This window comes from Perognathus longimembris, chromosome 17 (assembly GCF_023159225.1).
Source record: "Perognathus longimembris pacificus isolate PPM17 chromosome 17, ASM2315922v1, whole genome shotgun sequence".
NCBI lineage: Eukaryota > Metazoa > Chordata > Mammalia > Rodentia > Heteromyidae > Perognathus > Perognathus longimembris.
This window is the reverse complement of record NC_063177.1, coordinates 19,478,172-19,505,647: the sequence shown is the minus strand read 5'-3', so window position 1 is coordinate 19,505,647 and position 27,476 is coordinate 19,478,172. Positions and strand designations below refer to the sequence as shown.

The window sequence follows — 27,476 nt, the reverse complement described above, 5'->3', positions numbered from 1 at the left end:
GTTATCACTCCAGAAACTAGGAAATGAGGATATGAATTTCTTACCTAAAGGATGAGCAGTGTCCCAATATATACTTATTATGAGGTATATACAGGCTCCCTTCACTCTCTGTTATGTTTTTCTGCACTCTTCTAGACAGCATCTGCCTTTCTGATGTTCAGAAGCCATTGAAGCCACCTTAGTAGGCAGGTTGTAAAAGTTTCTCAGCTTTAACCAATAAAAGGATCTGATTTGATTTGTCCAAGATCTGGGTAGCCGAGGGATATCTCGCCCCACTGTAGTAAGTCATCCTGAGAAGACTGACATAGTGAGTGTAAACACTCACTGAGGCAGAACAAAACAAAAAGGGCCTCAGTTGGAACTAGACAGATATAGGTTAATTAAGCATGAAAGAGTAATCTGGTGCTAAGCATCAGCTCTTGAGTCAAAGAACACTGTGGGTGGTCAGGTTCTCCCTTGGTGGTAGCTGAGTCAGGTTTTCAGACTAGTGCCAAGTATCAATGGCAAAATGTTTCAACAGCCCTGACCACTCTTTTTCTGAACTTGTAATCTTAGACTCTTAATGATCCTTTCCTCGTGTCTTTGTTCAGGTCTGGAACCACTTTGATAGTGGTTCATGCCCTGGCCAGGCTATCGGTGTCAAAACACGGCTTGACAATGGTGTTACTGGCTTCATCCCCACTAAATTCCTCAGTGACAAAGTGGTAAAGCGACCAGAGGAAAGAGTAAAGGTATATAAATGACTTGCCTAAGGGTGTGGGCCAGTTTCCAGCCACTCCAAGTGGCTGTATCTATCTGCAAGTATGCTATCTCTGCCAGACGTTAGCCTCTGTTCCCAGTGGCTGCTGGTAGAGAAAGCTTGGCGGTAGGGTTATGAGTAGCTGGAAGAAGCTGAGAGAAGCATCTGAATGAGTAGCAGCTTTTGTCTACTGCCTTTGTAAAGCAGTTTCTGCCAGCTGCCAGCCCTTTGAGAGAGGGCTCGCTTCCTGTGTGGGAAGCTGAGGTTTCAGCAAAGAGCAGGAAACAAGACCCAGTATCACATGGTGCAAAAAGAAAGGCTCTCCCTGTTCTCCCATGCCAAGCAGTACTGCTTTAAGAGATTTAAAAGGATGTGTGGTGCAGCCCCATGAGCAAGGCAACTCTGGGCTTCCACAGCAGACCTGAGAGACACAGAAGGAACTTTCTTCCTGGAGCTTGGCAGTAAATCTCTTAACTGTCCTAGTATTCTCCAGCCATGGCAGCCATTTACTGTGCACCCACTAGACATTGGCACTTGGCATTGATGTATGTTGTCTCGAGTCCCACGATACGATGAGACAGGAATATCTTCTTTTTTTTTTTTTTTTTTTCAGAGAAATCCTAAGTGCCTTTTCAGGATCACCCGGTCAATAGCTTATTGGAACCAGATCTGCCAGTTCTTTGGTTCTAAATGTTATGAACATGGGAGGACTGTGGACTTAGAAGGGCTTAGAAAAGAAATCCATAAGGTGCTGGGAATATGGCCTAGTGGCAAGAGTGCCTGCCTCATATACATGAGGCCCTGGGTTCGATTCCCCAGCACCACATATACAGAAAATGGCCAGAAGTGGCGCTGTGGCTCAAGTGGCAGAGTGCTAGCCTTGAGCAAAAAAAGAAGCCAGGGACAGTGCTCAGGCCCTGAGTCCAAGCCCCAGGACTGGCCAAAAAAAAAAAGAAATCCATAATGGGGAAATTCTCAACAGGAGAACAACCATGCAGAGGATTGCCTTTCACCAATATTTAGAAGGGCTCAAGTCCAATAAAGTACAGAAAAGAGTTGATTTTGTTTTCCCTCCAAAGAGGGAAGCCAGCTTTTGATTCTGCACGGAAACAGTAAGCAGGCAATTTTATGGGAGAGGGGAAGAGTATCAATGATGAGGGAAATTCCACTGGCTCAAGTTGGCTTCCCTACCCAGAGTTGAGAGGCATAGGGAAAAAGCACAGCCTATATTCTGCATATCAGACTCATCTCCAAATTCATATTCTGCCACTCCACAGCTGGCTAGATTTAAACAAGCCTTACCTATCTGCCTGGATTTTGGTGTTGTTCTATGTAAAATAGGGCATTGGGCTAGATCATCTTTGTCCCTTCCAGCTCACATATTCTGTGGATCTAGGTGGGAATGACTGTTCACTGCCGCATCATGAAGATTGACATTGAGAAGTTCAGTGCAGACCTGACCTGCCGCACTTCAGACCTCATGGACAGGAACAACGAGTGGAAACTGCCCAAGGACACCTACTATGACTTCGATGCAGAAGCAGCAGACCACAAGCAGGAAGAGGACATGAAGCGGAAGCAGCAGCGGACTAGTGAGTATACATACCACCAGTCCTGTAAGCCTGAAGATCTTGGTAACTTCCATGCTACAGAAGTCAGGCCAGAGGGTACATGTGTATCAGTTTCCCAGTGAGAATAGGTGGTCAGCTTCAAGGTGCTAAGGCCCAAATTTGTTATGAAAAGAAATGGTAGGTGGGGTCTGGGAATATGGGTTAGTGGTAGAATGCTTGCCTAGCATGCATGAAGACGGGTGTCCGATTCCTCTGTACCACATAAACAGAAAAAGTCAGAAGTGGTAGCAGGGTGCTGGAATATGGCCTAGTGGTAGAGTGCTTGCCTCACATACATGAAGCCCTGGGTTCAATTCCTCAGCATCACATTTATAGGAAAAGCCAGAAGTGGCATTGTGGCTCAAGTGGTAGAGTGCTAACCTTGAGCAAAACGAAGCCAGGGACAGTGCTCAGGCCCAGAATTCAAGCCCCAAGACTGGCAAAAAAAAAAAAAAAGAAAGAAAGAAAGAAAGAAAGAAATGATGGCTGGGTAGAGCTAAAACCCAAGATCTCTTGGGTCACATTTTGTTACTAAGGCATTGTGACTATTAAAGCCTTACTGTCTCAAGCATGCTAGAGACCCCTTGCTAAACACATCATTCACATCAGACCCAGACAGCATGAAAGAGCCCCAGAAACCCATAGTGGGTCCAAAACTAAGCCCTGGTCTGTGCTGTAGCTGTTGGCTCCTAGTCCATCACCTAATCTATCCTTTGTTGCCCTTAGCATACATTAAGCGAGTGATTGCACATCCATCCTTCCATAACATCAATTTCAAGCAAGCAGAAAAAATGATGGAGACTATGGACCAGGGGGATGTTATTATCCGACCAAGCAGCAAGGGTGAGAACCACCTGACAGTGACGTGGAAAGTCAGTGACGGCATCTACCAGCATGTGGATGTACGAGAAGAGGGCAAGGAAAATGCCTTCAGCCTGGGAGCCACTCTGTGGATCAACAGTGAGGTAAGAGCCATGCCTGATCACCTACTCACCCCTACTCCTGGTTCCAAAAGCCATGGAAGATTGATGTCATTTGACACTAATATCTCAGATGTTTCATGTACATTTTAATTGTGCAGTGTTAAGCAATAAAATAGGAAGTGGGGCCGGGCACTGACGGCTCACACCTGTTATCCTAGCTACTCGGGAGGCTGAGATCTGAGGATCATGGTTCAAAGTCAGGCCAAGCAAGAAAGTCCATGAGACTTTATTTATTTTTTCCAGTCCTGGGCCTTGGACTCAGGGCCTGAGCACTGTCCCTGGCTTCTTTTTGCTCAAGGCTAGCACTCTGCCACTTGAGTCACAGCGCCACTTCTGGCTTTTCCTATATGTGGTGCTGAGGAGTCGAACCTACAGCTTTATGTATACGAGGCAAGTACTCTATCACTAGGCCATGTTCCCAGCCCCCATGAGACTCTTATCTCCAATTAATCACAGAAAAAGCTGGAAGTGGCACTGTGGCTTAAGTGGTAGAGTGCCAGCCTTGAGCAAAAAGATCTCAAGGACTGCCCAAGGCAAAAAATATAAACAGAAGGTGCTTTGTAGGATAAGTCATTAGTTTTATATATGTTGTTTCCTGTACATCAAATTTTTTTTTTTTTTTTTTTTTTTTTTTTGGCCAGTCCTGGGCCTTGGACTCAGGGCCTGAGCACTGTCCCTGGCTTCTTCCTGCTCAAGGCTAGCACTCTGCCACTTGAGCCACAGCGTCGCTTCTGGCCGTTTTCTGTATATGTGGTGCTGGGGAATCAAACCTAGGGCCTCATGTATCCGAGGCAGGCACTCTTGCCACTAGGCTATATCCCCCGCCCCTGTACATCAAATTTTAGACTACAGCATGTCAGTGAAGAATCTGAAATGTGTGTGTGCAACACACATAGCAAGTTATTTGCCTGTGCTCAGTGAAATTCCCTCCTGTTCCCAAATACCAGGGGAGAACCACAGTTAGGACTTGAGACTGTGTCTCATAAACCAGTTTGTCTTGATATGACTCAAGCCAGTGGATAAATTGAGGGAATCTTGCAATGGAGTAAGGCTTCCCAGGGTTGGGAATCTTAACCCCCAACCCCAATCCTGCCAAGGTTTCTCCCAGGTAGATTGGATGTGACGTGTGAGGCCTTCACCTTCTTCCCACAGGAATTTGAAGACTTGGATGAAATAGTTGCCCGCTATGTCCAGCCCATGGCATCCTTTGCCCGGGACCTCCTGAATCACAAGTATTACCAAGACTGTAGTGGTGGAGACCGCAAGGTAAGCCAAGAGCTTACCTTTCAGGCTCCTAAAGCTGGTTACTTGCCCTTTAATGTCGGGACACTCAAGTGATGAAGCAAGTGTACATGTGTATGCACCAGGTCTTGTGTATGCTATCAAACATGTTGCTCTCCCAATCTCTCCCCTTCATTCTACCCTCAGAAATTAGAGGAGCTGCTTATCAAAACTAAGAAGGAGAAGCCCACCTTCATCCCTTATTTCATCTGTGCCTGCAAGGAACTGCCTGGCAAGTTCCTCCTGGGATACCAGCCCCGGGGTAAACCCAGGTGAGCACTGGTGCTGAGAGGTGGCTGCTGCTGAGTCCACAGGAGTCCACAGGAAGGTTGGAAGGGAACAGCCTGCTGGGCTTCAGCCTGCCTGCTTGTTCAGAACTGAGATTGGAGGTGGGAAAGGGGGTGATGATTTTGAGCAAAAGGTGAAAATTCACCTAAGAAAAGTGAATTGGCATGAAAAGGGTGTTCTAAGGGGATGCCAGGAACTCGTGCCTATTACAGGCTACTATAAAAGTTTATTACTTAGCTATTATAGAGGTTGAGATCTAGGGACCAAGGTTTGAAGCAGCCCAACCAAGAAAGTCCTTGATATTATTTCCAATTAACCAACAAAAAGCCAGAAGTGGAGCTGTGGCTCAAGTAATAGCAGGCTACCTTTAAGCTGAGGGACAGCACCCAGGCCTGAGTTCAATCCCCAGGACTTGCAAACAACAGAAATAAGAATTCACTTCCCTTTACCAAACCCTTTCTCAGAGGCATTCCTTGCTAATTGGCAAGACTAGAGTAACACACTCATCTCTCCTTTCTGCTACCTGCTTGGCCCTCCCTGGAACTCAACACATGATAGCTCACTGATACTGCAGTGTACTAGGTCATGTGCCTGTGAGGTGCATTTCTGTCTTCTATTCGTGTGTGTGTGTCTGGCATACTGCCCTTCCTGAGGTATTCCTTTATCTGCATTCCTCTAGTTCACCCTGAAACAGTAGGAGTGTCAAGTTTCTTAGGCTTGCTTTCTTGTATCTTTTGTACAACTGGTCATTCCAGCCTTCTCTGCCTTGGCCCTGTCCTATCATCCCCATAGCCCTAAACCAAAACATATATGTATTTCTGCTCTCATACCTGTCCACATTAAGTGCACTGCACTGCTTAGATTTTTTTGCAGGTTCAGGCGGCCAGATAATAAGAGCCCTGTACTCTAGGCCCTGCCCTGTCTTAAGCACACCTAGCATGTTGTGTTTCTTCTTTGAGTTTTTTTTTTTGTTTGCTTGTTTTTTTGCCAGTCCTGGGGCTTGAACTCAGGGCCTGGGCACTGTCCCTGAGTTGCTTTTGCTCAAGGCTAGTACTCTGCCACTTGAGCCACAGTGCCACTTCTGGCTTTTTTAGAGGATAGAAGCCAGCGTTGTATAGGGCCTGGAAACGTCCATAAGGAACAGTTCAGCCAGCTGGGAGTGCCTTCACTGTGCCTCTGCAGTGGTGCCACATCCAGCAAGCTTTCCTTTGGCAGCTTGTACACAGCAAACAGGCCACTGACATCTTGGCCTTGGCTGCGCAGCTGCCCTTCACATAGGCCCCGTCACCTCTTCTTTTCCTTAGCACCCAGTGTGGCTACTGCATATGGTGGACATCTGTTCTGGTTGCTTTCTCACAGCCGAGCCCAAGGGTATCTGATGCATATTTCCTTCTAAAATTTCAGGATAGAATACGTAACAGTAACTCCTGAAGGATTCAGGTACCGGGGCCAGATCTTCCCAACTGTGAATGGGCTTTTCAGGTGGTTTAAAGATCACTACCAGGACCCCGTACCAGGCAAGTTCTCTTCTCTGACTTCTGGGTTGTAGAGAGAGGAGCACATGCAGCCTGACCCATTGATCACTGGCCTTCTGGGGGAGAGAGGAGGCTGTCATTGCAGCAGAGTGGTTCTGTATTCATTGGGTCTATGCAGTTTCCCCTCCTTCTTCCACCCACCTGTCCCTCCTGTAGCCCCTGAATTAATTAGGAAGCCAGAAATAGGTTTCCTAAGTCACATAACTAATTATAATTATACCCACTCCCCACAGGCATCACTCCAAGTAGCAGCAGTAGGACCCGGACTCCTGCCTCTATCAATGCTACTCCAGCCAACATCAACCTTGCAGGTCGGGTGCTCAGGCCTGGGGCCAGGGAAGAAGGGGAGGGACTTTTATCGCTAATACTCCCATTTTGTTTCTGTGTATTTACAGATCTGACACGAGCTGTGAACGCCTTGCCCCAGAACATGACATCACAGATGTTCAGTGCCATTGCTGCTGTGACAGGCCAGGGACAGAACCCTAATGCTACCCCAGCCCAGTGGGCCTCCAGCCAGTATGGCTATGGTGGCAGTGGAGGCGGCAGCAGTGCCTATCATGTATGTATGTGGCTTGGGAGTAGGGGGAACAGGCATCTTTTACCCACAGGCACACACATCCTATGCATACCTCTGGCTGTGTGCATGCACAGGGCTACCCGGACCTTAGTGAACATCACTTAACCAATACTTTTCCCAGCCCATTTAACAGGAAATGAAAAAGAGCCTGTCCTGTCACAGTCTCCTTTGGGATCTTGGGAATTCTCAAGCCAGTAGAAACTCTGAAGTGTGCAGGACTGGTGGGCTGCTTTGTGTTGCTGGTACCATCCTGCTGCTCAGAACCACACCCTGCTCAGGATTGTGGGGGACATGGAAAGCCCTGTGCTGAATCCACCTTCAAAGCTTGCCAAAAACGCAGCAGAGCCAAATAAGCCAAGAGCCCATCCCTACTTCTCTGTCCTCTCCAGGTGTTCCCAACGCCAGCCCAGCAGCCAGTGGCCACACCACTAATGACTCCCAGCTACTCCTACACAACCCCAAGCCAGCCCATCACCACGCCTCAATACCACCAGCTCCAGGCCAGCACCACCCCACAGTCTGCCCAGGCTCAGCCCCAGCCTTCATCCAGCTCCCGGCAACGGCAGCAGCAGCCAAAGTAAGTACAGGTGGTGGGTGACACAGACAGGTTGTTAGTAGAGACAGATGTCATGAGGCCCACCTGCTATCTCAAGGGTGCTGGTATTGAGAACACTGGAAGAGCTGTGTAGGTATAAGCTTCTTTTCTCACTGGAGTCACCAGAAAGACAGGTATTTAACCAGTGAGTGGTGGACTGGCTTTCTTCCTAGTGAGCTCCAAAGGAGTACTGATCTCAAAAACGCATTTACCTCCCAGGTCCAACAGCCATGCAGCCATCGATTGGGGGAAAATGGCAGAGCAGTGGCTTCAGGAGAAGGAGGCAGAACGACGGAAACAGAAGCAGCGGCTGACACCTCGACCCTCTCCCAGCCCCATGATCGAAAGCACCCCCATGTCCATTGCTGGCGATGCGACCCCGCTCCTGGATGAGATGGATCGGTAGGGGCCCTGCTCCTTGGACTCTGGTCACCTCTGAGGCTGAGAGGCCTGTCCATCCACTGCCTCACTCCCTGCCCCTCCTTTTCTGTCCATAAATTGGCGTGAAGTGATGTTCTCTTTGGTGGTCAGCCTGGATGGATAGCCTTGTGAACTTGAGCTCAGTGTACACCAACAGCAATTCTCCACTGACCACCTGTTTTGGGACCAGGCTGGGAGGGAAATGTGGCAGGGAGGAAGAGGAAGATGAGAACAAGTGTGGAGCCATGTGTATTTTACTCCCAATAAGCCATTTTGAGCTTCTGCCCTCACCTGACTCTGGCTGTCACGGGGCATCAAGCTCATCTCATATGTCCCCCAGACTGTGGGGGGAAGGGATGCTATTTATTCAGTTTGGGGCAGGAGGGAGAGGAGGGAAAGTATTCCTGGGCCTGATACCAATACCTTGGTGGCTGTCAAAGGATTGTAGGGGACATGAGGGAGCAGCGCTGATCTACCAGCCCAACTGGCCATCTTACCCACCTGCTGCTGCCACGCTTCCTGCCTGTTATTTGAATAAACAGTGTTTCTACAGAGCACTCACAACGGCCTCTCCAACTCTGCACCTGCAAGAGTGGCTTCAAAACAATTTGTACCTAGGGCTCCCAACTTCTCCCAATCTGTCAGAGAGGCAAGGATCACATCTCTGTCCCCTTTTATTGTTTTGCCAGTCCTGGGGTTTGAACTCAGGGCCTGAGCACTGTCCCTGGCTTCTTTTTGCTCAAGGCTAGCACTCTACCACTTGAGTCACAGTGCCACTTCTGGCTTTTTATGTGATTTATGTGGTACTGAGGAACCAGGGCTTCATGCATGCTAGGCAAGCACTCTACTACTAAGCCACATTCCCAGCCCCCCTCTCCTCTTTTAAGCCCTGTGACCCCATGCGAGCTTATGTTTTTTTGTTTGTTTGTTTGTTTTTTGGCCAGTCCTGGGCCTTGGACTCAGGGCCTGAGCACTGTCCCTGGCCTCCTTTTGCTCAAGGCTAGCACTCTGCCACTTGAGCCACAGCGCCCCTTCTGGCCTTTTTTTTTTGCCTTATGTGGTGCTGGGGAATCGAACCCAGGACCTCATGTATACTAGGCAAGCTCTCTTGCCACTAGGCCATATCCCCAGCCCCCCAGCTTATGTTTTACCATGCCTGTCCTATCAGAAAAAGGAGATGATGACCCCTGCCTCTATGGAGCTGCTGCTCCCCACAGCAGCCCCATCACCTTCCTTCCCTGTAGGAAGTATATCCAGGTTTCTCAGCTTGAGCCCCTGCACCCCTTCTTCCCCCTCTCCTAACTAGGTATTGGTCCCTGACCTCTTAATAACTCTGGCTTCTGCCCCAGGATAGATGTCACACTCACCTGCTCTGTCACACACTCAGGCCTGGAAACAGGCGCTGAGACATTGCAGGGAAGACTGTTTAACCTGCCTCCTCCTTTCCTGGCTGGGGGCCAGCAACCCCTTGTTTCTGATCCCTTACCTAATCACAGAGCCTGTTTTGTTCTACACTGATGTCCCTGTTTCTTCACAAGGGCTTCATCTCAGTTTTGTGAGTCAGTGCTGGGAGAATGTCCCCTGGCCTCTACCTGGAGCTCCACAGATTTGTAGTCAGAAAAGGCTGTCACACTTGGTGAGCTCCCACTGCTGCTTTCCTTTGTTCAGCGTCTCTGACTGTTGGGAAGAGCCTGGCCTCCTGGGAGCTCAATTTTGCACCTTTCAGCACAAAAGGTCTGCAATGGTCCTAGCAGCTTCCCACACCAGGGACAGGAAGGCCATGTCCCTTGTGGTGCCATAAGGCCGCTTGGCCCAGGGCCAGGTGGAGGGAAAGGTTCTGTTTATTGGGGCTATCACTGCATATTTTTGCCTATCCTAAAAGTGGATTTTTTTTTTCTTTTTTGCCTGTTCTGGGACTTGGAACTCGGGGCCTGGACACTGTCCCTGAGCTTCTTTTGCTCAAGGCTAGCACTCTACCACTTGAGCCATAGTGCCACTTCCAACTTTTTCTGCTTATGTGGTACTGAGGAATCCAACCCAGGGCTTCATGCATGCTAGGCAAGCACTCACTACTAAGCCCCAGCTCCAGAAGTGGATTTCCTATACCATACCCCAGGGATAACAAGCCCACCCATGCCAGATGTACTCTTCCACCCTAGGGTGGATTCTTACAGGATATTACCAAGTAATAGCCCTGTGGCCTATCTCTCCCTCCCTCCCATCTAACTTCCTGTGGACTTCTGTGAAAACTAAATTGCCCTTTAAGAATCCTTGCCTACCCCAGCCCCCAGCTCGGCTCTGATATGCCCAGGGAGCATGGCCCCAACTAGCCACCCACCCTGTTGGAGAGAAAGAGAACAGCAGGAGCTGTGAGCTACAGGCTCGATGACATTTATTCTTCACTCTGGTTTCCCTGGCCTCAACTGAGATTGGGGTTGGATGCTGGGGGAGATTTCCTCTTGGACACTTTCCTGGTTGTTGAGGTCTTTGTCCCAGTTTTCTTGGCCTGGGCGGTGGTGTTCTTCTCTCGCTTCTTGGGGCATGACTCTGTAACATCCTCACTGGAGGCTTCCTCCTGTCCCCGGTAACTCTCCTCACTCTCCTGCTCTTCCCGGCTATCTGGGCTGGACTCACCTGACATTCTAGTTAACTCCCTTGGACTCAAATCTGGAGGTGAAGACTCTGATTTCACTGGACTTTTCTTCTTAGTTAACTTGCACTTCTTGGCTTTTTTCTTTAATTTTGTTTTCTCATCCACAGGCGTCTCCTCCTCTTTCTCTTTCTCCTTTTTCTTTACCTTCTTGATGACCTTGTTGCCCTGACCTTTCCCTGTGGGGCTTTCGGAGCGCCAGATGGTGATGGGGGCTGCTGAGTCAGGGGACCCATTTGCTGCTGTACAGGTTTCTTGGTCATTGGTCAGTGCACTGGGTCCCACCTGAATTGGGATGGGAGACTGACTTGCTTCCTCTTCCTCCTCCTCCTCTTCTTCCTCCTCCTCTTCTTCTTCCTCCTCCTCCTCCTCTTCTTCCTCCTCTTCTTCCTCCTGCTCTTCTTCTGCCCTACACTCATGGTGGATGGGATGGTGGATTACTGCCACAGAGACAGGCCTATAACTTTTGCACCTGGGAGGAGGAGGCAGGAGAGAAAGTTGACACAGGAATAGTGGCAGTTTCCCCTATAGCCCCTTTCCCCTCTGGCCAGCACTCACCAGCTATACCAGAACCGCCGCTCCACACTCTCCTCATCTGGGATGAACTCAAAGCAAGGGGTCTGGAAGACGTTATAGCAAGTTGGACCCCTGTCTCTGGAGCAGGTTGGACCCATGTATTCCGAGGAGCTGCTATTTGTCTTCTCAGAGCAGTCTTTCAGCCTGCCACACACCCAACTCTCAGCCTGGCTTCCACACCTCTGTGACTCCCAGGGGCCCAGAGGGAGAAGCCAGAGGGACAGGGGGCTGCTGCTGGGAGTTGGCCCCGGGCTGCCAAAAGACCTCCCCATTGTTCTTGGAGCAAAGCAGTGTTTATCAGCTAGGCCTGAGCTAGCAGGGCCAGGTGGAAGCTGAAGAGGGAAACCTCCAATGAAAGTGTGGACCTGACTCTGCCATGGGTCCCCCAAGGAGAGGGAACCCTCACCTAGAATCACAGTTGCAGTGGTTGGCAGCGTGGAGGTGCAGATTGTGGTGGCCATAGTTCAGGAAGGGATGGATGATGTGCCCAGCACATTGCTTATGTTTCCAGCAACATCTGTCAGCTTCCTTGTATTCACCTAAAAAAGGAGGGGGGATCTGGGTCACCCACAGGCAGCAAGCACAGCATACTACAGTCTAAAAGACTCACCTGCTACCACCCCTGCCCCCACTCCAACCTATTCTTTTTTTTTTTTTTTGCCAGTCCTGGGCCTTGGACTCAGGGCCTGAGCACTGTCCCTGGCTTCTCCTTGCTCAAAGTTAACACTCTGCCACTTGAGCCACAGCGCCACTTCTGGTCATTTTCTATATATGTGGTGCTGGGGAATCGAACCCTGGGCTTCATGTATACGAGGCAAGCATTCTTGCCACTTGGCCATATTCCCAGCCCTCCACTCCAACCTATTCTATCAGGAGTGGAAACTCAGCCCAGCTTTCATCGCCACCCTGTCTCTTAGCCACTGCATGAAGCTGCCTGCACCTGTAGACCCCATGGAAAAATGGTACCCTATCTGACACACAGAAGGTCTTCTCAAATTGCCCTGGCTGTTCTGTGACAGCCTACCACTTCCTTTCCCTCCCACTGTGGGAGCCCACCATCCTGAATCCTCTTAACTTCTGCTGCCCTACCAAACTGGAGTTTCAGCTACTGCCCTCCACAAGATGTGGGCAAGGCTAGGCACTCTTGCCTGGCAGACAAGCCCCAGCAGCAACCAGAACCCACAGCTCTAGCCTCAGGGCTAGCACCTGATCTTCCCAGGCCCAGAGGCCTCCTCCTGACTTCCCAGCCTCTGGCCTCTGATCCACTCCAGTGCCCAGGCTGTTAGTGTGAAAACGAATGCGGAGACCTGATCACTGTGCAGCACTCTCCTTGCCTGCTCCTTATGATGTGTGCCCTGCTTGTGTCTGCCTCCTTTTTCCAAAACCCTTCCCTCCTCCTGACAAATTTTCTCACAACTCCATTCTTCCCCTGATCTTTACTCATCTAACTCTTGCTTTTCTCCCTTCATCCTAGAAACACAGAATTCTCAACCCAGCCTGTGCCCTTCCACCCCATTAGGCAACACAAATATCACATCCCTTTTCCCAAGGCGCAGGGAGAAACTGCAAGCATATAGGAGGAAGAGAGAACAAGAATTTTTTTTAAAAGGCTCCCATTTTTGCTTATCTCGGCATTTTCTAGGGCTGCCCCACACCTCACCTCCCTGCCTAGGGTTCCAGTCCACCAGTGGCAATCTCAGCCATTGTGTCCACTGGGTACCTCTGTGTGCTTCTCACAGACCAAGAGCCTGAGGTGTCAAACACCAGGCAGAGGACAAGAGAACTACAGCCTCTCCCTGGTCTGGTCTCCATGATGGGATGAAAGGATGAAAGTACTACAGCAGCCCTGCAGGGTGGGCTACTATAGCCACCTAACCTAAGAATCCATGACAACTGAGCCTTCCTCTATCAAGCTCTCATAAGGGATGGAACTGCAGGCGATCTCATGCTGGCTACTAAGGAGGATTTAACCTAGGCTATCCAAGTGACCATAAAGTGCCTGAGAGATGAGACAGCAGTGTGGGGTCTGAGGTTTTCCCCACGTGCCTCTCTCCTCCCCCTATAATACCCCTGACCCACTTGCTGACCTTTCTTTTTCTCCTGTGCCCTCTCTCAATCCCAAGGGAAAATAAGGGATGTGTTTGTGGCAGGACATGGGAACATCACCCCTCCTTCGGGTTTCCTCACTGCTGATTTGGGACAAAGAGCAGCAGACTAACATATGCCCAGAATTGGAGTCAGACCTGAATTCCAATTTTGTTCTGTCCATTTCTAGTTAAGTGACAGAAAAAAAATTACTATCCTAAGCTTCTGTTTCTTTGTCCACAAAATAGGATGAAGGTAACTACTCTGCAGGGTTACTGGGAGGATTCCATTCTACCATTTGTAGAGGACAAGGTTGAGATGGGCAGCTGGATAATCCCTCTCATTCTCCTCCTTGGCATCAAAGGTTTCTTTCCCTCTACCATGGTGTCAGCTTTCCCAAGGGAAGGGTGAGTAAGGCTCACTGGGACCATAGGTTCCCTTGGACCCACCTTCAGAAGAGAAGGAAGATAAGTCTGTGCTGGAATCCACACCAGCCAGCAGAGGTCCGCTCTCCCAGCTGGGTAAACTGCTTATATCTGAGGACACAGAGTAGCAACAGCTACAGCAGTCCCATCTCATGCCATTCAGTCCCCAAATACTTCCTGAGAAGCTGTGGGTGCCAGGGCCCAGCTATATACTGGAGATGCATAGATTTTAAAAAACATTCCCACTTCCCAAGGGGCTAAGGTTGGGGTGAGAAGAGGGAGGATATAGGGAAGCTTTGTGACAGAGGGAGGAAAACACAGAAGAAAGACCACCTACAAGATGGGGCAGACAAAGGTTACAGATTTCTTGGAAGGAGTATCTTTGGAGCTGGAGTGATGATTAGGAATAAGCCAGGATCTAGGTAAACCAGAACTTGTCCCAGCAGTGTGGAGCCTGGTCAGAGGGGTCCCTGGGTAGACAGTGCTAGGAATAGTCTAGGGCCTTGTACATGCCAATCAAGCATTCTGCCACCCACAATACTAGCTTTTTCCTTTGAAATATTAGACTGATGATTTGCATAGAAAAGGAAGTTTGCCAGTTACCCCCCCCCCCAACTTCTTATCTCATGCCTATAATCCTAGCTCAAAAGGCTGAGATCTCAGGACTGCAATTCAAAGCCAGCCTGAGCAGGGAAGTCCAATTAACAACCAAACGGCCAGAAGTGAGGTGGCTCAAGTGGTAGAGCACTACCAGGGACAGTGCCCAGGCCCTGAGTTCAAATTCTAAGACTGGCACATGCTCACATGCAGACACACACACACACACACACACACACACACACACACACACACACGATGCTTGAGTTCCTTAGCAGGTCTTCATTGGCACTTAGTATCCTTCTATAGGTCCCAGGTCAGCTCTTCTTGTTTTCCACACCAGAATACTCATTTATCATTAAATAAATAAATAAATGATTTTAAGCATTTACTAGAACAGCTTGCTACTGTCCTACTCTGCAGATATTGGTGGGGGAGGGGAGTGTGCCAGTCCTGAGAGGACCTGGGCACTGTCCCTCACCTTTTTTTTTTTTGTTTGATTTTGTTTTTTGCCAGTCCTGGGCCTTGAACTCAGGGCCTGAGCACTGTCCCTGGCTTCCTTTTGCTCAAGGCTAGCACTCTGCCACTTGAGCCACAGCACCACTTCTGGCTTTTTCTATATATGTGGTGCTGAGGAATTGAACCCAGGGCTTCATGTATACGAGGCAAGCATTCTTGCCACTAGGCAATATTCCCAGCCCTCCCTCACCTATTTTGTTCAAGGTTAGTGCTCTGCCATTTGAGCCTCAGCTCTACTTCTAGCTTTTTGCTGTCTAATTGGAGATAAGTGTCCCATGGAGCCAAGTACTGATGGCTGTAACAGTCCTAGCAACACAGGAAGATCTGTCAATTTCGGTTTGAAGCCAGGCCAGGCAGGAAACTCTGTGACACTCTTATCACCAATTAATCGCCAGAAAACTTGAATTGGTCCTGTGGCTCAAGTGGAAGAGAATTAGCCTTGAGCAAAAGTTGTTCAGGGACAGCACTCAGGCTCTGAACTCAAACCCTGGGACCAACACACACACACACACACACACACACACACACACACACACACACACACACACACACAAGAGTCTCACAGGGACTAGGAATGTGGCTTAGTGGTAGAGTGTTTGCCTACCATGCATGAAGGCCTGGGTTCAATTCCTCAGTACCACATAAACAGAAAAAGCCGGAAGTGGTGTTGTGACTCAAAAGGTAGAGTGCTAGCCTTGAGCACAAAGAAGCCAGGGACAGTACTCAGGCCCTGAGTTCCTAATCCCCAGGACTGGCAAAAAAAAAAAAGTCTCAGGGATTTTCCTGCCTGGGCTAGCTTTGAACCACAACCCTCAGATCTCAACTTCTGAGTAGAATTACAGACATGAGCCACCAATGTCTGGCTCTGTAGGTAATTTCACAATAACTTCCCATTGCTACTTCTACATGTATCAAATCCTCAGGCTTAGGGAAAACAGTCTGTATTCCTGCCTCTCTAGGCTCTAGACAGGATGTCACCTCTGTTTTTACTACTTTTTCCACCTTTACAGGCTATAAACATTGTTATACAAACATTCTACCAACGCTTTTTGCCCCCTCTACCATTGTATAGGCCCCCTTTTCTATTCCATTCTGGCTTTTCTGTTCTATTCTGGCTTCAGTGAGTTTTAAGACTCTCCTTCTTTCTTCTAATCATGCCACATGTAACATAGCAGTCATCGGCCTTTTATCATAATAACCTAGGCCGGGGCTGAGGATATGGCCTAGTGGCAAGAGTGCTTGCCTTGCATACATGAGGCCCTGGGTTCGATTCCCCAGCACCACATATACAGAAAATGGCCAGAAATGGCGCTGTGGCTCAAGTGGCAGAGTGCTAGCCTTGAGCAAGACTAAGCCAGGGACAGTGCTCAGGCCCTGAGTCCAAGCCCCAGGACTGGCCAAAAAAATAAAAATAAAAATAAATAACCTAGGCCAAAGTCACCTGCAGTTTCACAGTACTCAGCCCTACTGGCCTTTCCCTCTCATCTCTTCTGTTCCTTGTGCTTCCATGACACAATTCACTGTGTAGCCCAGGTTGACCTGTAACTTACAGTCCTCCTACCTCAAACTTCAGAATACTGGAATTACAAGCTTATATCACTACACCTGGCTCTGGCTAATTTTATTTATTTACTGCCAGTCCTGGGGCTTCGTCCCTGGCTTCGTTTTGCTCAAGACTAGCACTCTTCCTCTTGAGCCACAGAGCCATTTCTGGCTTTTTCTGTTTATGTGGTGCTGAGGAATCAAACCCAGAGCTTCATGCCTGCTAGGCAAGCACTCTACCACTAAGCCATATTCCCAGCCCTACTTTTTTTCCCCCTCTCTTTCACCACTCCATTCCCAGTAAAAAGGAATTAACTCAGGACCTCAAAAGTGTTTCAACACTTGGCTTATGACTCCTCTGCCCCAGTCCTGGGCTCAAATTCTCAATCCTCTTGTCTCAGCCTCCTGATTTATTTATAGCTTATAAATAAATCCAGCAAAAAGACAGGTTGGAAGCATGGCTCAAGTTGTAGAGCTCCAACAAAGCAAGCAAACTGAGCATCAAATACCTGAGTTCACAGCCTGTTATTAGCACACAAAAAAGTATACATATGTATCTGTCTATAGAGCCAGATATACAAATTCAGAATATGTGTGTATATGTCCATGTGTGTATGCCTCTGATTCTAATTTTTATTGATGAAGACACAGATTGGACCAAAGATACCCAAGCATGAGGCCCTGAGTTCAAACACCAGTACCACACACATACATACACACACAATGGGAGATAGCAGAGGCCTTTCTGACTCTAGCATATGTTCTTTCAGACCTATTTACTATTATTGTCTGAGGAAACACACATCTGAGTAACACTAAGTCATAAGCTCCATAGCCAAATCTCAGTTTCCTATCCAACACTTGCCTTTGAGGTCCAATGCTGATAATTTCTCACCCTTTGATTTTACTTAACCTGACTCTACAGCCTTCCATAAGCCACGTGGCCCCTACTGTCATGCCTCAGAGGCCTTCATGTGTGTCAGGATTTAAACTCTGCTCTGAGTCCCCCTGGCCTGGCAGTCATCATGCCAAAGGCACCTTTTGCATGGTCATAAGCTATTCACCCTCCACGAACAAACCTGACAACCATCAGCTGTTTATGTAGGGGAGAAGGGCCAAACGGAAAAGGGATATTTAGGAAAGCAATCTGTTCTTTCCTCCCACACAGGACAGAGGAGAGCTTCTACTGAGGCAGCAGGGCACAGTTCCTGCAGCAGTGATTGGCTGGACACAGAATTTACTTCATAAGGGATGAGGAAGGGTAGTAGGTTGAAGGGAAGAGAGAAGCTGGTAGTCTCCTCCTTGATGGGCCATTAATCTAACAACAAAACTAACTCAAAACTCACAGGTGATGCTCATTTGTAGATAATCTTTCCAGTTCTGTGGGCTGAGATGCTTGCCTTTGAGGCACGGGTATTGAGCACCAGAGCAATAGAAAGGAGGAAGGGGAGTGGGGAGAAGGAAGGGGGGAACAAAAGAAAAAAAGGGGGGGAAGAAAGGGAGCTAGGAAGGGACAGTGCACCGTTGTCTCCTTGGAAATGCCCCATGGCCCCCGCCCACATCTGGAGACGATTGTGATGTCCTGCGTGGAATCCTCCGATTCCTTCCCACCCTCTGGAAGGCAATGGAACTGGCCGTTCCATCCCGGCCGCCTGGGGTGGGCAATGGACCATAGACTCCATCCAGCTAAACCCCAGCGACTCAAGGGCAGAGACCCAGGCCAGCGGCTGCAGTGCAGTCAGGGCTGCCTTTTCCAGTCTTGCAGCCCGGAGTTGCAACTCTGGCTCTAGCCTGTCGGTCACTACAAATCCTCCCAGAGCCTGAAGATCCTGAGTACAGGGCTCCAGGCAAACCCACCCACAGCTCCACCCAGCCTGGCCCCAAGCCCCGCCCCCAGCCTTCTGCCCCGCCCCACCTTACCGCTCTCGCCGTCCTCCCAAAAGTCAGTCTTTTCCTCAGTCCATCTTTTAATCGTTACTGTCGTCCTGACCCACATGGTTCTTACCACAGTCCAACCTTAAACCTCAGCCTGATGGAGCCCTCGGCCCAACTGTAAACACCAGTCTCAGCTTCGCCCCAGTCCAGCCCCTAACTCCGCCTCATGTTTGCCTGATTTCCCCGCCCGCCTCCCCCCGGCCCGCCCAAGTCTTCGCGGTCTTCCAGGCCCGGGTCAAAGCGTCAGCCGCGTTCTTCATCCGGGACCTGGAGTTCCTCCCGGGCACACTCTCGGTCACACTTTGACCGCCAGTTGCCACGCTTCCCTGGGGCCTTCCCTTGACAGGCCCAGCCCTCGGTCCCGGCTCTAGCTCGCTCTCAGTCAGACCCAGCTCAAGTCCAACCTCCAGGCTTCCGCCCCGCCCCTGTGCCTTTGATCCATCGCCCAGCCCCAGCTCTGGCCCCGCCCCCATCTGGTAACCACGCCCCCCTCCCCTCCACTGTCCGAGCCTCACTCGGCGGCGCCCTCCAGCCGGCGCCCTGCCCTTCCGATCCCGGCCGCCGCCGGGTAACCAGCCCCTGCCTGACTCGCTAGTGGTAGTAGTTGCCTCCACGCAGCGGCATCGCGGCCTCTGCATCCTGGCTCCTGCCGGGTGGATCAGGCTCTGGTTGGAGGACCAGCTCTCCCTCCCTCTACCCACAGGCCTCTTCGCGAGTGCTGGTGGCCGAACCCTCAGATGTGCTGGCTCCCAGCCGCCCTGTGACGGCCGATCCCCAGGGCCAACCGACGCGACCCTCAGCGTTCTCTCAGCCCCCCCCCCCGCCCCCAGGGGACAACTCATCCTGTACGACCCAATATCCTAGGTCCACTCCCATCCGGGGCTCAGGGCAGGCTGCACTCCAGGGCAGCTCTCGCCCAGAAACACACACAGCACACACTGCTGCCACGTGTATGGATCACACACAACCACCCAGTGCAACCCTGTACACATGGCCTCTCACACACATGGAACGTGGAACCCCCACACTCCACGCAGCAAACACACTGGTATTGTGGTGTAATACACACATTGTGCAAAGCAAGCAGGAGGAGTGAAGTGGGGACAGAGATGGAAAATACACCACCGTGTTCAAAAGGACTGCCTCACAGGCATCCCACACATCCCACCTCTCAGTTTTTCCACCAACTAGCTTCCAAAACCACAGTTTAGGTCCCAAAGAGCTAAGGACAGGAAATGATAGTATTTAAACCTTGCTTTTCTCAGGGTCAAGCTGTCCTGCTTGATGCTTCACCCCAATCTTCTTTCCTCCAGGCCCAAACTTGCCTATCAATTCTGAGAATTGAAAACAGTCTCACTCATGCTAGTCCAGCGCACTTCCACTCAGCTATATTCCCAGCCTTAAAAAACTAGTTTGAAAAGGAAAGACAGGAGACCATTGCCAGTGGCTCATGCCTGTCTTCCTAGCTACTCAGGAGGCTGAGATCTGAGGATTGCAGTTCAAAGCCAGCCCCCTGAAGCAAAGTTCGTGAGACTCTTATCTCACCAGAATTAACCACCAGAAAACCAGAAGTGGCGGCGTACTAGCCTTGAGCTGAAGAGCTCAGGGACAGTACCCAGCCAAAGAGTTCAAGCCCTATGATGGAGAGAGAGAGAAAGACAGAGAGAGCAAGAAGAGAGAAGAGAAAGAGAAGAAAGAAGAAAAAGAAAGGAAGGAAGGAAGAAAAGGATGGGCTTGTATACATGAGGCCCTGGGTTCGATTCCTCAGCACCACATATATAGAAAAAGCTGGAAATGGCGCTGTGGCTCAAGTAGTAGAGTGCTAGCCTTGAGCAAAAAGAAGCCAGGGACAGTGCTCAGGCCCTGAGCTCAAGCCACGGGACTGGCAAGAAAAAAAAAAAAGAAAGAAGGAAAGGAAAATGTAACCCTCCTCCATAAAAATAAGAAATGTGGGTATACACATCAAGCAGAAGGCATCACAAGTTGAGGAAACTACAACAATGGGACCATAAGAAAGAGACCCAAAATGAGTCGAGTCTAGTCATCCTCACTCCAAACCTGTCTTCTGAGGTTCCAGCCTGCCTGAGCCCCACCTAGGGGCCAGGGAGGGTCAGAATCCATTCAGACTCCAGTTCCAAAATGGCCCAACATACTCATTTTATATCATCTAGCCCCAGCAAACAACTCTATCCTACAAAATGCTAATAACAATATGCCAATAATAAAAATAGTAATTAAATGCTAATAATGAAAGAGGTTTTAATGCATAAGGCACAGAACAAGGCTGAAATCATTAGGCACTCTTATACACAGAGGCCCAGGTAGGTTGAGCAAGAGCAGCAAGAATGCTGCCCTTCCTCTCCCTCTCACTCCTGGGTACCCTGGAGAGCAAGCCCCTATAGAAGTAAGAGGGTCATCCAGTCTTTGGCATGGTGCCTGGGGGCAGGAAGTGACTATATGGTCCCAGGATCCCTCTGGGGGTATTCCCCCAGCAGGGGGCAGCTCTTTGGTCTAAAACAAGTCAGTGCAAATGTTTAGGAGTCCAGGTCTGGAGCAGCCAGGTGGCACAGTGCCCCAGGGATAGGCAGTTTCTCTGGATGGTCAGAATGGTCTCTCCTTCTTCAGGGACAACACGAGGCCTTTTTCTTGCTGGCAGTTAGGTAGAGGTTGCTGTCATCACTGTTGATGCCTGAAGAAATATGGTACACATAAAGTAGGGATTTGGGAGTTGCCCTTGCTCTCTGCCTCCCTCAACCAACTGGGTACTCACGAACAACATCCCCAATGCGTCGGGCTCCTGTTTTCTCCAGCTCAGCCAGCACATTGGCCTCAAAGGTCAGTGCTGCCACACGGAAGAAGAATTCCCGGACATTCTCTCCTGACAGGAGGAGTAGATGGGTGGGTGTTCAGGGGAAGCACCAGATCTGAGGCACTGAGCACAGCTGGAAGTGTAGGAGGGAGAGGAGGGGTGAGGATCTCAACTCACCAGTGAGAGATGAGACTGCCCAGTACTCAGCCTTAATCTCTTGGGCCACCTTGAGTGCATCTTTTTCCATTAGTGCATACTGAGCGGGAGTCTGTGGGAAGGTCAGAGTCAGAGGGGAAGTCCCCTCGCCAAGTCGGGAGGCCCTCCCATTGACATACTCACACTCAAGTCCTTCTTGGAACCCACAAGAAAGAGGAGCACACTGGAAGGGTCATTCTCCTTGAGGGCATCAGAGAGCCACTGCCTAGCACAGATAGTAAGACAATAGTAAGACAGGAATGAATGAGGCAGCTAAGCCCAATTAACACTTGGGTGTTAGATGCATCCTTTTTTTGTTGTTCTGTTTCATTTTTTTTTGCAAAGGCAGGATTGAATCCAGGAACTTGTTCATGCTAGACAATTCCTCCTCTACCACAGATACCTCCACCCCAGGTAGATGCACCCTTCCACTTCTCTAACTACACTTTTTTTTTCTGTAGGGGAGGAGGGCTTGTCTTGGGGCTTGAATGCAGGGCCCCGGCACTGTCCCTGAGCTGCTTTTGCTCTAGACTAGCACTCTACCACTTGAGCCACACATCTCCACTTCTGACTTCAACACCCCCCCAACCCCCCACCCCCGAGTCCTTGGGCTTAAACTCAGGGCCTGGACTCTGTCCCTGAGCTTCTTTTGCTCAAGGCTAGTGCTCTACCACTTGAAACATAGTGCTACTTCTGACATTTTCCCAAGCAGTTTCATGGAGAGAAGAATCAAACTGTGTTTCCTGCCCAGACTGGCTTGGAACCACAATCCTCAGATCTCAGCCTCTTGAGTAGCTAGGATTACAGGCATGAGCCACCAGTGCTAACTACCCTTCTTTTCCAAACTCTCCCTTCCCGGACCCTTCAGTATGATACTGCATCCTCACATACTTGGTGTGTTCCAGAGATGCCACATCATTCAGGTTGAAGACTATGATGATGGCTGAAAGAGTGGCAGAAATAGCCCCAGGTTAATGGAAAGACACCATTGGCTCATTTCCCTCTAGCTCTAGATTAGCGGCCAGGTATTCCTGGACCATCTGCCCCCCTAGGCTCAGTCCTCACCTTGAGCTCCGCGGTAGTAGGTTGACGCAATGCATTTGAACCTCTCCTGTCCAGCAGTGTCCCAACTGAAAAAGAGAGCAGGGCCTCATTATATGGGGGATGGAGATGGATGATGGGTGTTAGAGCAACACAAGCTGGAAGGGGTGCAGAAAACACTCACAGTTGGAGACTGAAGGGGATGCCCAACACCTCAAATCTTTCCATCTCAAAGTCTACTCCAATGGTGGCCTTGTAATTCTTATCAAAGGTGTCTTTGCAGAACCTGAAGAGGCACCAGGTAGTCTAGCCTATAGCCCAGCCTACCTGGGTTAGGCCTGGTTCCATCCCACCCAACCCAGCCAAGCTCCAGTGGTATCTCTTACCTATTAATGAGACAAGTCTTTCCCACTGACAGGTCTCCCACCACAATGACCTTGGAGATCTTAAATCTGCTGGACAAAGGAGGTGACATGAGAGTGAACACCCTAGGGAGTTCTACTGTTCCCACTGGCTCTGGAAAGGCAGCTGTGGTTACCATAGACACTGGGCCTCCCAGGCAGTTGCCTGGGCAGAAGTGCTAGGGAACAGTGTTCAGAACCAGAGAGACAAAAATTTGAATCCCAGCTTTCACACTTATTCACTGTGCGATTTTCATTTTATTTTATTTTGCTCCCCCACCTCCAGGTATAAGGATGGAACTCAAGCAAATGCCTGGAACCACAAGTGCCCTACCACTGGGCCCGGACATTTTTTGTACTAGTACTAACAGTATGAACTCAGGGTCTTACGTTCTCTCTCCCTAGGCTTTTTCACTCACAGCTGGCACTTTACCACTTGAGCCATATCTCCAGCCCAACATTTTTTTTGCTGGTTAGATTTTTTCCTTTTTCACTTTTTTTTTTTGCCAGTCCTGGGGCTTGAGCTCAGGACCTGAGCACTGTCCCTGGTTTCCTTTTGCTCAAGGTTAGCACTCTACCACTTGAGCCACAGAACCATTTCCAGCTTTTTCTGTTTATGTGGTGCTGAAGAATCAAACCCAGGGCTTCATGCATGCTAGGCAAGCAAGCACTCTACCACTAAGCCACATTCCCAGCCCCTTTTTTTGCTGGTTAATTGAAGACAGAATCTCTTGGACTTTTGTGTCTGGGCTAGCTTGGAACTTAGATTCTCCCATCTCAGCCTATTGAGTAGATATGATTTACAGACATGAGCCACTGGTACCCAACTGTGGTATGACTCTGACAAGTCACTTGGCTTCTCTGAGCCTCAGTTTCAGCACTTGTTAAGAATACATTTTATTGTGCTGTTGTGAAGGTAAAGTGAGACAAAAGTTCAATATTTGGGCTGGGAATATGGCCTAGTGGTAAAGTGCTCGCCTTGTATACATGAAGCCCTGGGTTCGATTCCTCAGCACCACATATACAGAAAAAGCTGGAAGTGACGCTGTGGCTCAAGTGGTAGAGTGCTAGCCTTTAGCAAAAAGAAGCCAGGGACAGGGCTTAGGCTCTGAGTCCAAGCCCCAGGACTGGCAAAAAAACAAAACAAAACAATATTCAAGACCAATATTCAAGACTCTTGCACTTGTCTTTCTAACATCTCTGAAATTAGACTGCGTGTGTGTGTATGTGTGTGCATGTGTGTGTATGCGTGTGTTGACACTGGGTCTTAAAGTCAGGGTCTTGTGCCCTCACTTTGTTTTTTCCATAAGGGTGGTACTCCATTACTTGAGCCACAACTCTACTTCTGCTTTTTGGTGATTAATTAAGAGACAAGAGACTCATGTATTTTACTGCCTAGTCTGACTTCAAACCACAATCATCACATTTCAGCCTCCTGAGTAGCTGGGATTATAGGTGTGAGCCACTGGTACCTGGCTCCTTTGCTTTTTTGCTCAAGGCTAGCACTCGACCACTTGAGCCACAGCTCTAATTCTGGCTTTCTGGTGGTTAATTGGAAATAAGAATCTCACAGACTTTCCTACCTGGGCTGGCTTTGAACCTCAATTCTCAGATAGATCTCAGCTTCCTGAGTGGCTAGCATTACAGGTGCAAGCCACCAACACCCAGCATCTATATGGATTTGATTACAGAAACTAATATTCTCTTTTAAAAAAAAAGTGTGTGTTGTAGGTGCTGCTCAAGCCTGAAATCCTAGCTACTCAAGAGGCTGAGATCTAAGGATCATGGTTAAAAGCCAGCCTGGGTAGGAAAGTTCTTGAGACTCTATTCTCCAATTAACCACCAGAAAACAAGAAGTAGAGCTGTGGCTCAGGTGGTTGAGAATTAATCTTGGGGGCGGGGGGGGGGGGAGCTCAGGAACATTGCCCAGGCCCTGAGTTTCAGTCCCATGGCCAAAAAAAAAAAAAAAAAGTTGGGGGGGGGGCTGTTCCTGAGGTTTGAATTCAGGGTCTGGGTGCTGTCCCTGAGCTTTTTTCCCCCCTTTATTGCTCAAGGCTAGTGTTCTACCACTTAAACCAGCCCCAGTTCCACTTCTAGCATTGGGGATTTTTCTGCCCAAGCTGGCTTCAAACCATGCTCCTCAGCTCTCAGCCTCCTGGGTATCTAGGATTTCCTTTTTTGTTTTCTTTCTTTCCCTTCCTTCCTTCCCTCCCCTCCCCCATCCCCACCCCTGCCCCCAGGCTTGAACTCAGAGCTTGGGCACTGTCCCTGAGCTTGTTTTGCTCAAGGCTAGCACTCTACCACTTGAGTCACAGAGCCACTTCCATCCTTTTCTGTTTAAGTGGTACTGAGGAATTGAACCCAGGGCTTCATGCATGCTAGGCAGGCACTCTACCACTAAGCCACATTCCCAGTTCCAAGTGAATTTCTTTTTTAAACACAATGAGACTCATCCCAGTAAGCAGATAGACCCCTGCCCAAGGGCACTGAGTCTGAAATCCAGGTATTAATCGTTTTTCTATCTTTTTTCCATAGTACCCACAACAATCTTGCTGGGAGGAGAGAAGAGAACACTTGGGATGGAATCATGTGGCTTCAAGAGAGTGGATGTGCAGGTGGCTCACGCCCGTAATCCTCCTTACTCGGGAGGCGGAGATCTGAGGACAGTTCAAAGCCAGCCTTGGCAGGAACGTCTCAAGACTCCAATTAACCACCAGAAAATGGGAAGCGGGGCTGGGGCTGGGGCTGGTGGAGCGGGAGCACTAACCTTGAGCACAAAAGCTCAGGGGCAGAGACCAGGTCCTTCTGAGCTCAAGCTCCCATAACCGACGGGAAAGAAACAAACAAGGGTGCTGCCTGGGACTCCCTTTTCCGTGGTTGTTACGGGTGTCCCTAACTCACCCCACGGTGCCGGTCCGGTGCTCCTGGCAGGCGCAGGTGACGCGGGGATGAAAGTCTTTGCGCACGTGCAGAGCGGCCTCCTTCCGCAGGCACTAAGAGGGACGGAAGAGAATGGGGTTCGCCCGCTCCAGGGATCGGGTCCCTCAGCCCAGCGGCCCTGAGCTGGGGTAGGGTGGGGTCAGGTGAGATGAGGGGCGGGGGGTGGGGGGGGCGGACCACCCAAGAGGGCCTCCACCCTGCTGCGTGGCAGAGCGGCCACCGATCCTCCCTCCACCGCAGGTCCCGGTGCCGCCTCCTCCCAGCCCGCGCCGAAGGGAGGAGCCAGCCAGGGACCAGACGTGGCCCGGGGCACCTACCTGGGGCAGCTCAGCCAGGACGCGGTCCCTGCGCACGGGCGCCAGGATGTTCATCTTGCCCGAGGCCTTGCGGGGCGCCGGGAGAAGTCGCGGAGGCCTTGCTGCGCCTCGGCAGCCCGGGCCCGCGGAGACCCCACGATCACCCGCGGCCGGAGAGTCCGACTATAACTCGGGGGCCCGGGGAGGCGAGCGGAGCCCGCGGCCTCGGAGACGCCACACCACTGCGGGCCACCGAGAACCCACAATCACCGAGCAGAACCCACAATCACCCGGGCCCGGGGCGTCCCGAAGATCACTCGGGGGCGGGAGACCCCTCGGCCACCAATTGAGGACGAGGAGTCCTGTCCCGGGGAGCCCGGGCCCGGGCTGACCCCACAATAACGCGGGGTCGGGTAGCTCCTAAGATAACCCGCGGAGACCCGACGACAACTCGAGGCTGAGACGGCCCGACCATAACAGGGCGGCCCCGTGGACGGGGGAGGGGGGGGAGCGGCGCTGCCCGGGCCCCCGCAGGCCGCCGGGAAGGGGGAGTGGGGGGGGGACGAGGGGCCCGGTCAGGAGGCGAGGTCCCGCGTCCCACTCGGCGGTGTCGGCTCCGCGACTGCTGTAACCTGATCCCCGGAAATTCCTGGAGAAAGGCGGCCCCCCTGCCCCTCTCCCCCGGCCGCCCCAGGCCTCAAGGCCGCCCTCCCAGCCGCCTTCGCCTGCCTCCCCCTTCTCTCCTCCCCTCCCCATTTGCTGCCCGGGAGCGGACTCCCGAACCACTCGCCTCGCCCCGCATCAGGACCGCCCCAGCCAGGCTGGAACCCCCTCCAGATGTGAAACCCCCGGGCCTCTCTCTCCATTAGCCCTCGGTGCGGGGTGGCCCCTTCCCTGGAGACACGTACCCAGCTGGAATTGGTGATGGGGAATCGGTGATTGCAGCGCGGCATCTGGCGCGGCCGGGAGCCCGCGGGAAGGAGAAAGGGGGAGACAGGGGGCCCAAGGAGAGGCGGCGCTTCCCTCCACGACTCCAGGCTCGCAATGTGACTCATAGAGTCTGCCCCTGCCCGTCCTTAGGCCCTGGAAGGTGGGAGGAAGCATCAAAGGAGGGGGTGCCCACACAGAACGAGGTGTTCATAGATATCCACAGTCTGATGTCTTTTCCTTCGGGGCGACCAAAGGCGGAGGATAAAGAGGCCGCGGTGGATGGGAAAGCTCCGCTCTTGCGGATAGTCACCACGCTGAGACTCTTCTCTGGTATGGGGCGTGCATTTTTCTGACCCTGTTAGAATACTTCCCGCTCCCAAAAACAAAACAGGACAACTCTTCCTTTTTGCGAAGTTCTTCAGGCTAGACGAATAGAACAGAGTGTACTTGGCTGCAGAAGGAGAGGGGGAAACAAAGGCCGCAGGGAGGTGGGTTAGATGAGCA

The 27,476-nt window shown here is 50.6% G+C and overlaps 3 protein-coding genes across 8 annotated transcripts in view; 1 reads left to right on the top strand and 2 right to left on the bottom strand.

Annotated features, from left to right (window-relative positions):
• Supt6h (SPT6 homolog, histone chaperone and transcription elongation factor) overlaps window positions 1-8,592 on the top strand; it is a 34,559-nt gene extending 25,967 nt beyond the window's left edge. Inside the window, exons 28-37 of the mRNA XM_048366090.1 lie at window positions 591-731; window positions 2,136-2,331; window positions 3,076-3,314; window positions 4,485-4,598; window positions 4,761-4,885; window positions 6,306-6,418; window positions 6,670-6,747; window positions 6,832-6,998; window positions 7,406-7,593; window positions 7,831-8,592. Of these exons, the coding sequence (XP_048222047.1) occupies window positions 591-731; window positions 2,136-2,331; window positions 3,076-3,314; window positions 4,485-4,598; window positions 4,761-4,885; window positions 6,306-6,418; window positions 6,670-6,747; window positions 6,832-6,998; window positions 7,406-7,593; window positions 7,831-8,017 (1,548 nt within the window). The 3' untranslated portion in view covers window positions 8,018-8,592. The remainder of the gene's footprint in view (window positions 1-590; window positions 732-2,135; window positions 2,332-3,075; window positions 3,315-4,484; window positions 4,599-4,760; window positions 4,886-6,305; window positions 6,419-6,669; window positions 6,748-6,831; window positions 6,999-7,405; window positions 7,594-7,830) is intronic.
• A 1,814-nt stretch (window positions 8,593-10,406) lies between these two features.
• Proca1 (protein interacting with cyclin A1) lies at window positions 10,407-18,547 on the bottom strand. Of its 3 annotated transcripts, XM_048366096.1 has the most exons (5): window positions 18,346-18,547; window positions 13,792-13,878; window positions 11,664-11,796; window positions 11,240-11,401; window positions 10,407-11,153 (listed from the first exon to the last, which is right to left on the bottom strand). In XM_048366096.1, the coding sequence occupies exons 1-5, from the start codon at window positions 18,419-18,421 to the stop codon at window positions 10,451-10,453; spliced, it is 1,161 nt and encodes a 386-aa protein (XP_048222053.1). In that variant the 5' UTR covers window positions 18,422-18,547; the 3' UTR covers window positions 10,407-10,450. The 3 variants fall into 3 exon arrangements, with proteins under 3 accessions (XP_048222053.1, XP_048222054.1, XP_048222052.1); XM_048366097.1 differs by lacking the exon at window positions 13,792-13,878; XM_048366095.1 differs by lacking the exons at window positions 13,792-13,878; window positions 18,346-18,547 and adding an exon at window positions 12,119-12,302 and having other exon boundaries at window positions 11,240-11,895.
• A 2,055-nt stretch (window positions 18,548-20,602) lies between these two features.
• On the bottom strand, window positions 20,603-27,233 carry Rab34 (RAB34, member RAS oncogene family). Of its 4 annotated transcripts, none has more exons than XM_048366102.1 (11): window positions 26,953-27,233; window positions 26,064-26,143; window positions 25,708-25,799; window positions 22,792-22,857; window positions 22,590-22,691; window positions 22,430-22,494; window positions 22,256-22,307; window positions 21,509-21,590; window positions 21,347-21,437; window positions 21,131-21,238; window positions 20,603-21,049 (listed from the first exon to the last, which is right to left on the bottom strand). In XM_048366102.1, the coding sequence occupies exons 1-11, from the start codon at window positions 27,095-27,097 to the stop codon at window positions 20,982-20,984; spliced, it is 951 nt and encodes a 316-aa protein (XP_048222059.1). In that variant the 5' UTR covers window positions 27,098-27,233; the 3' UTR covers window positions 20,603-20,981. The 4 variants fall into 4 exon arrangements, with proteins under 4 accessions (XP_048222059.1, XP_048222057.1, XP_048222055.1 ...); XM_048366100.1 differs by having other exon boundaries at window positions 22,792-22,860; window positions 26,064-26,284; window positions 26,951-27,221; XM_048366098.1 differs by lacking the exon at window positions 26,953-27,233 and having other exon boundaries at window positions 22,792-22,860; window positions 26,064-26,547.
• Between the last annotated feature and the right edge of the window lie 243 nt (window positions 27,234-27,476).

Excerpts from the sequence above, each read along its gene's own strand:
- Proca1 (XM_048366095.1), bottom strand. The coding sequence starts at position 11,718 with ATGGCCACCACAATCTGCACCTCCACGCTGCCAACCACTGCAACTGTG. Across the intron at positions 11,154-11,239 it reads CGGCGGTTCTGGTATAGCTG|GTGCAAAAGTTATAGGCCTG; the intron begins GTGAGTGCTGGC and ends TCCTCCTCCCAG.
- Rab34 (XM_048366102.1), bottom strand. The coding sequence starts at position 27,097 with ATGAGTCACATTGCGAGCCTGGAGTCGTGGAGGGAAGCGCCGCCTCTC. Across the intron at positions 25,800-26,063 it reads TCCTGGCTGAGCTGCCCCAG|TGCCTGCGGAAGGAGGCCGC; the intron begins GTAGGTGCCCCG and ends CGTCCCTCTTAG. Across the intron at positions 21,050-21,130 it reads ACGCATTGGGGATGTTGTTC|GCATCAACAGTGATGACAGC; the intron begins GTGAGTACCCAG and ends ATATTTCTTCAG.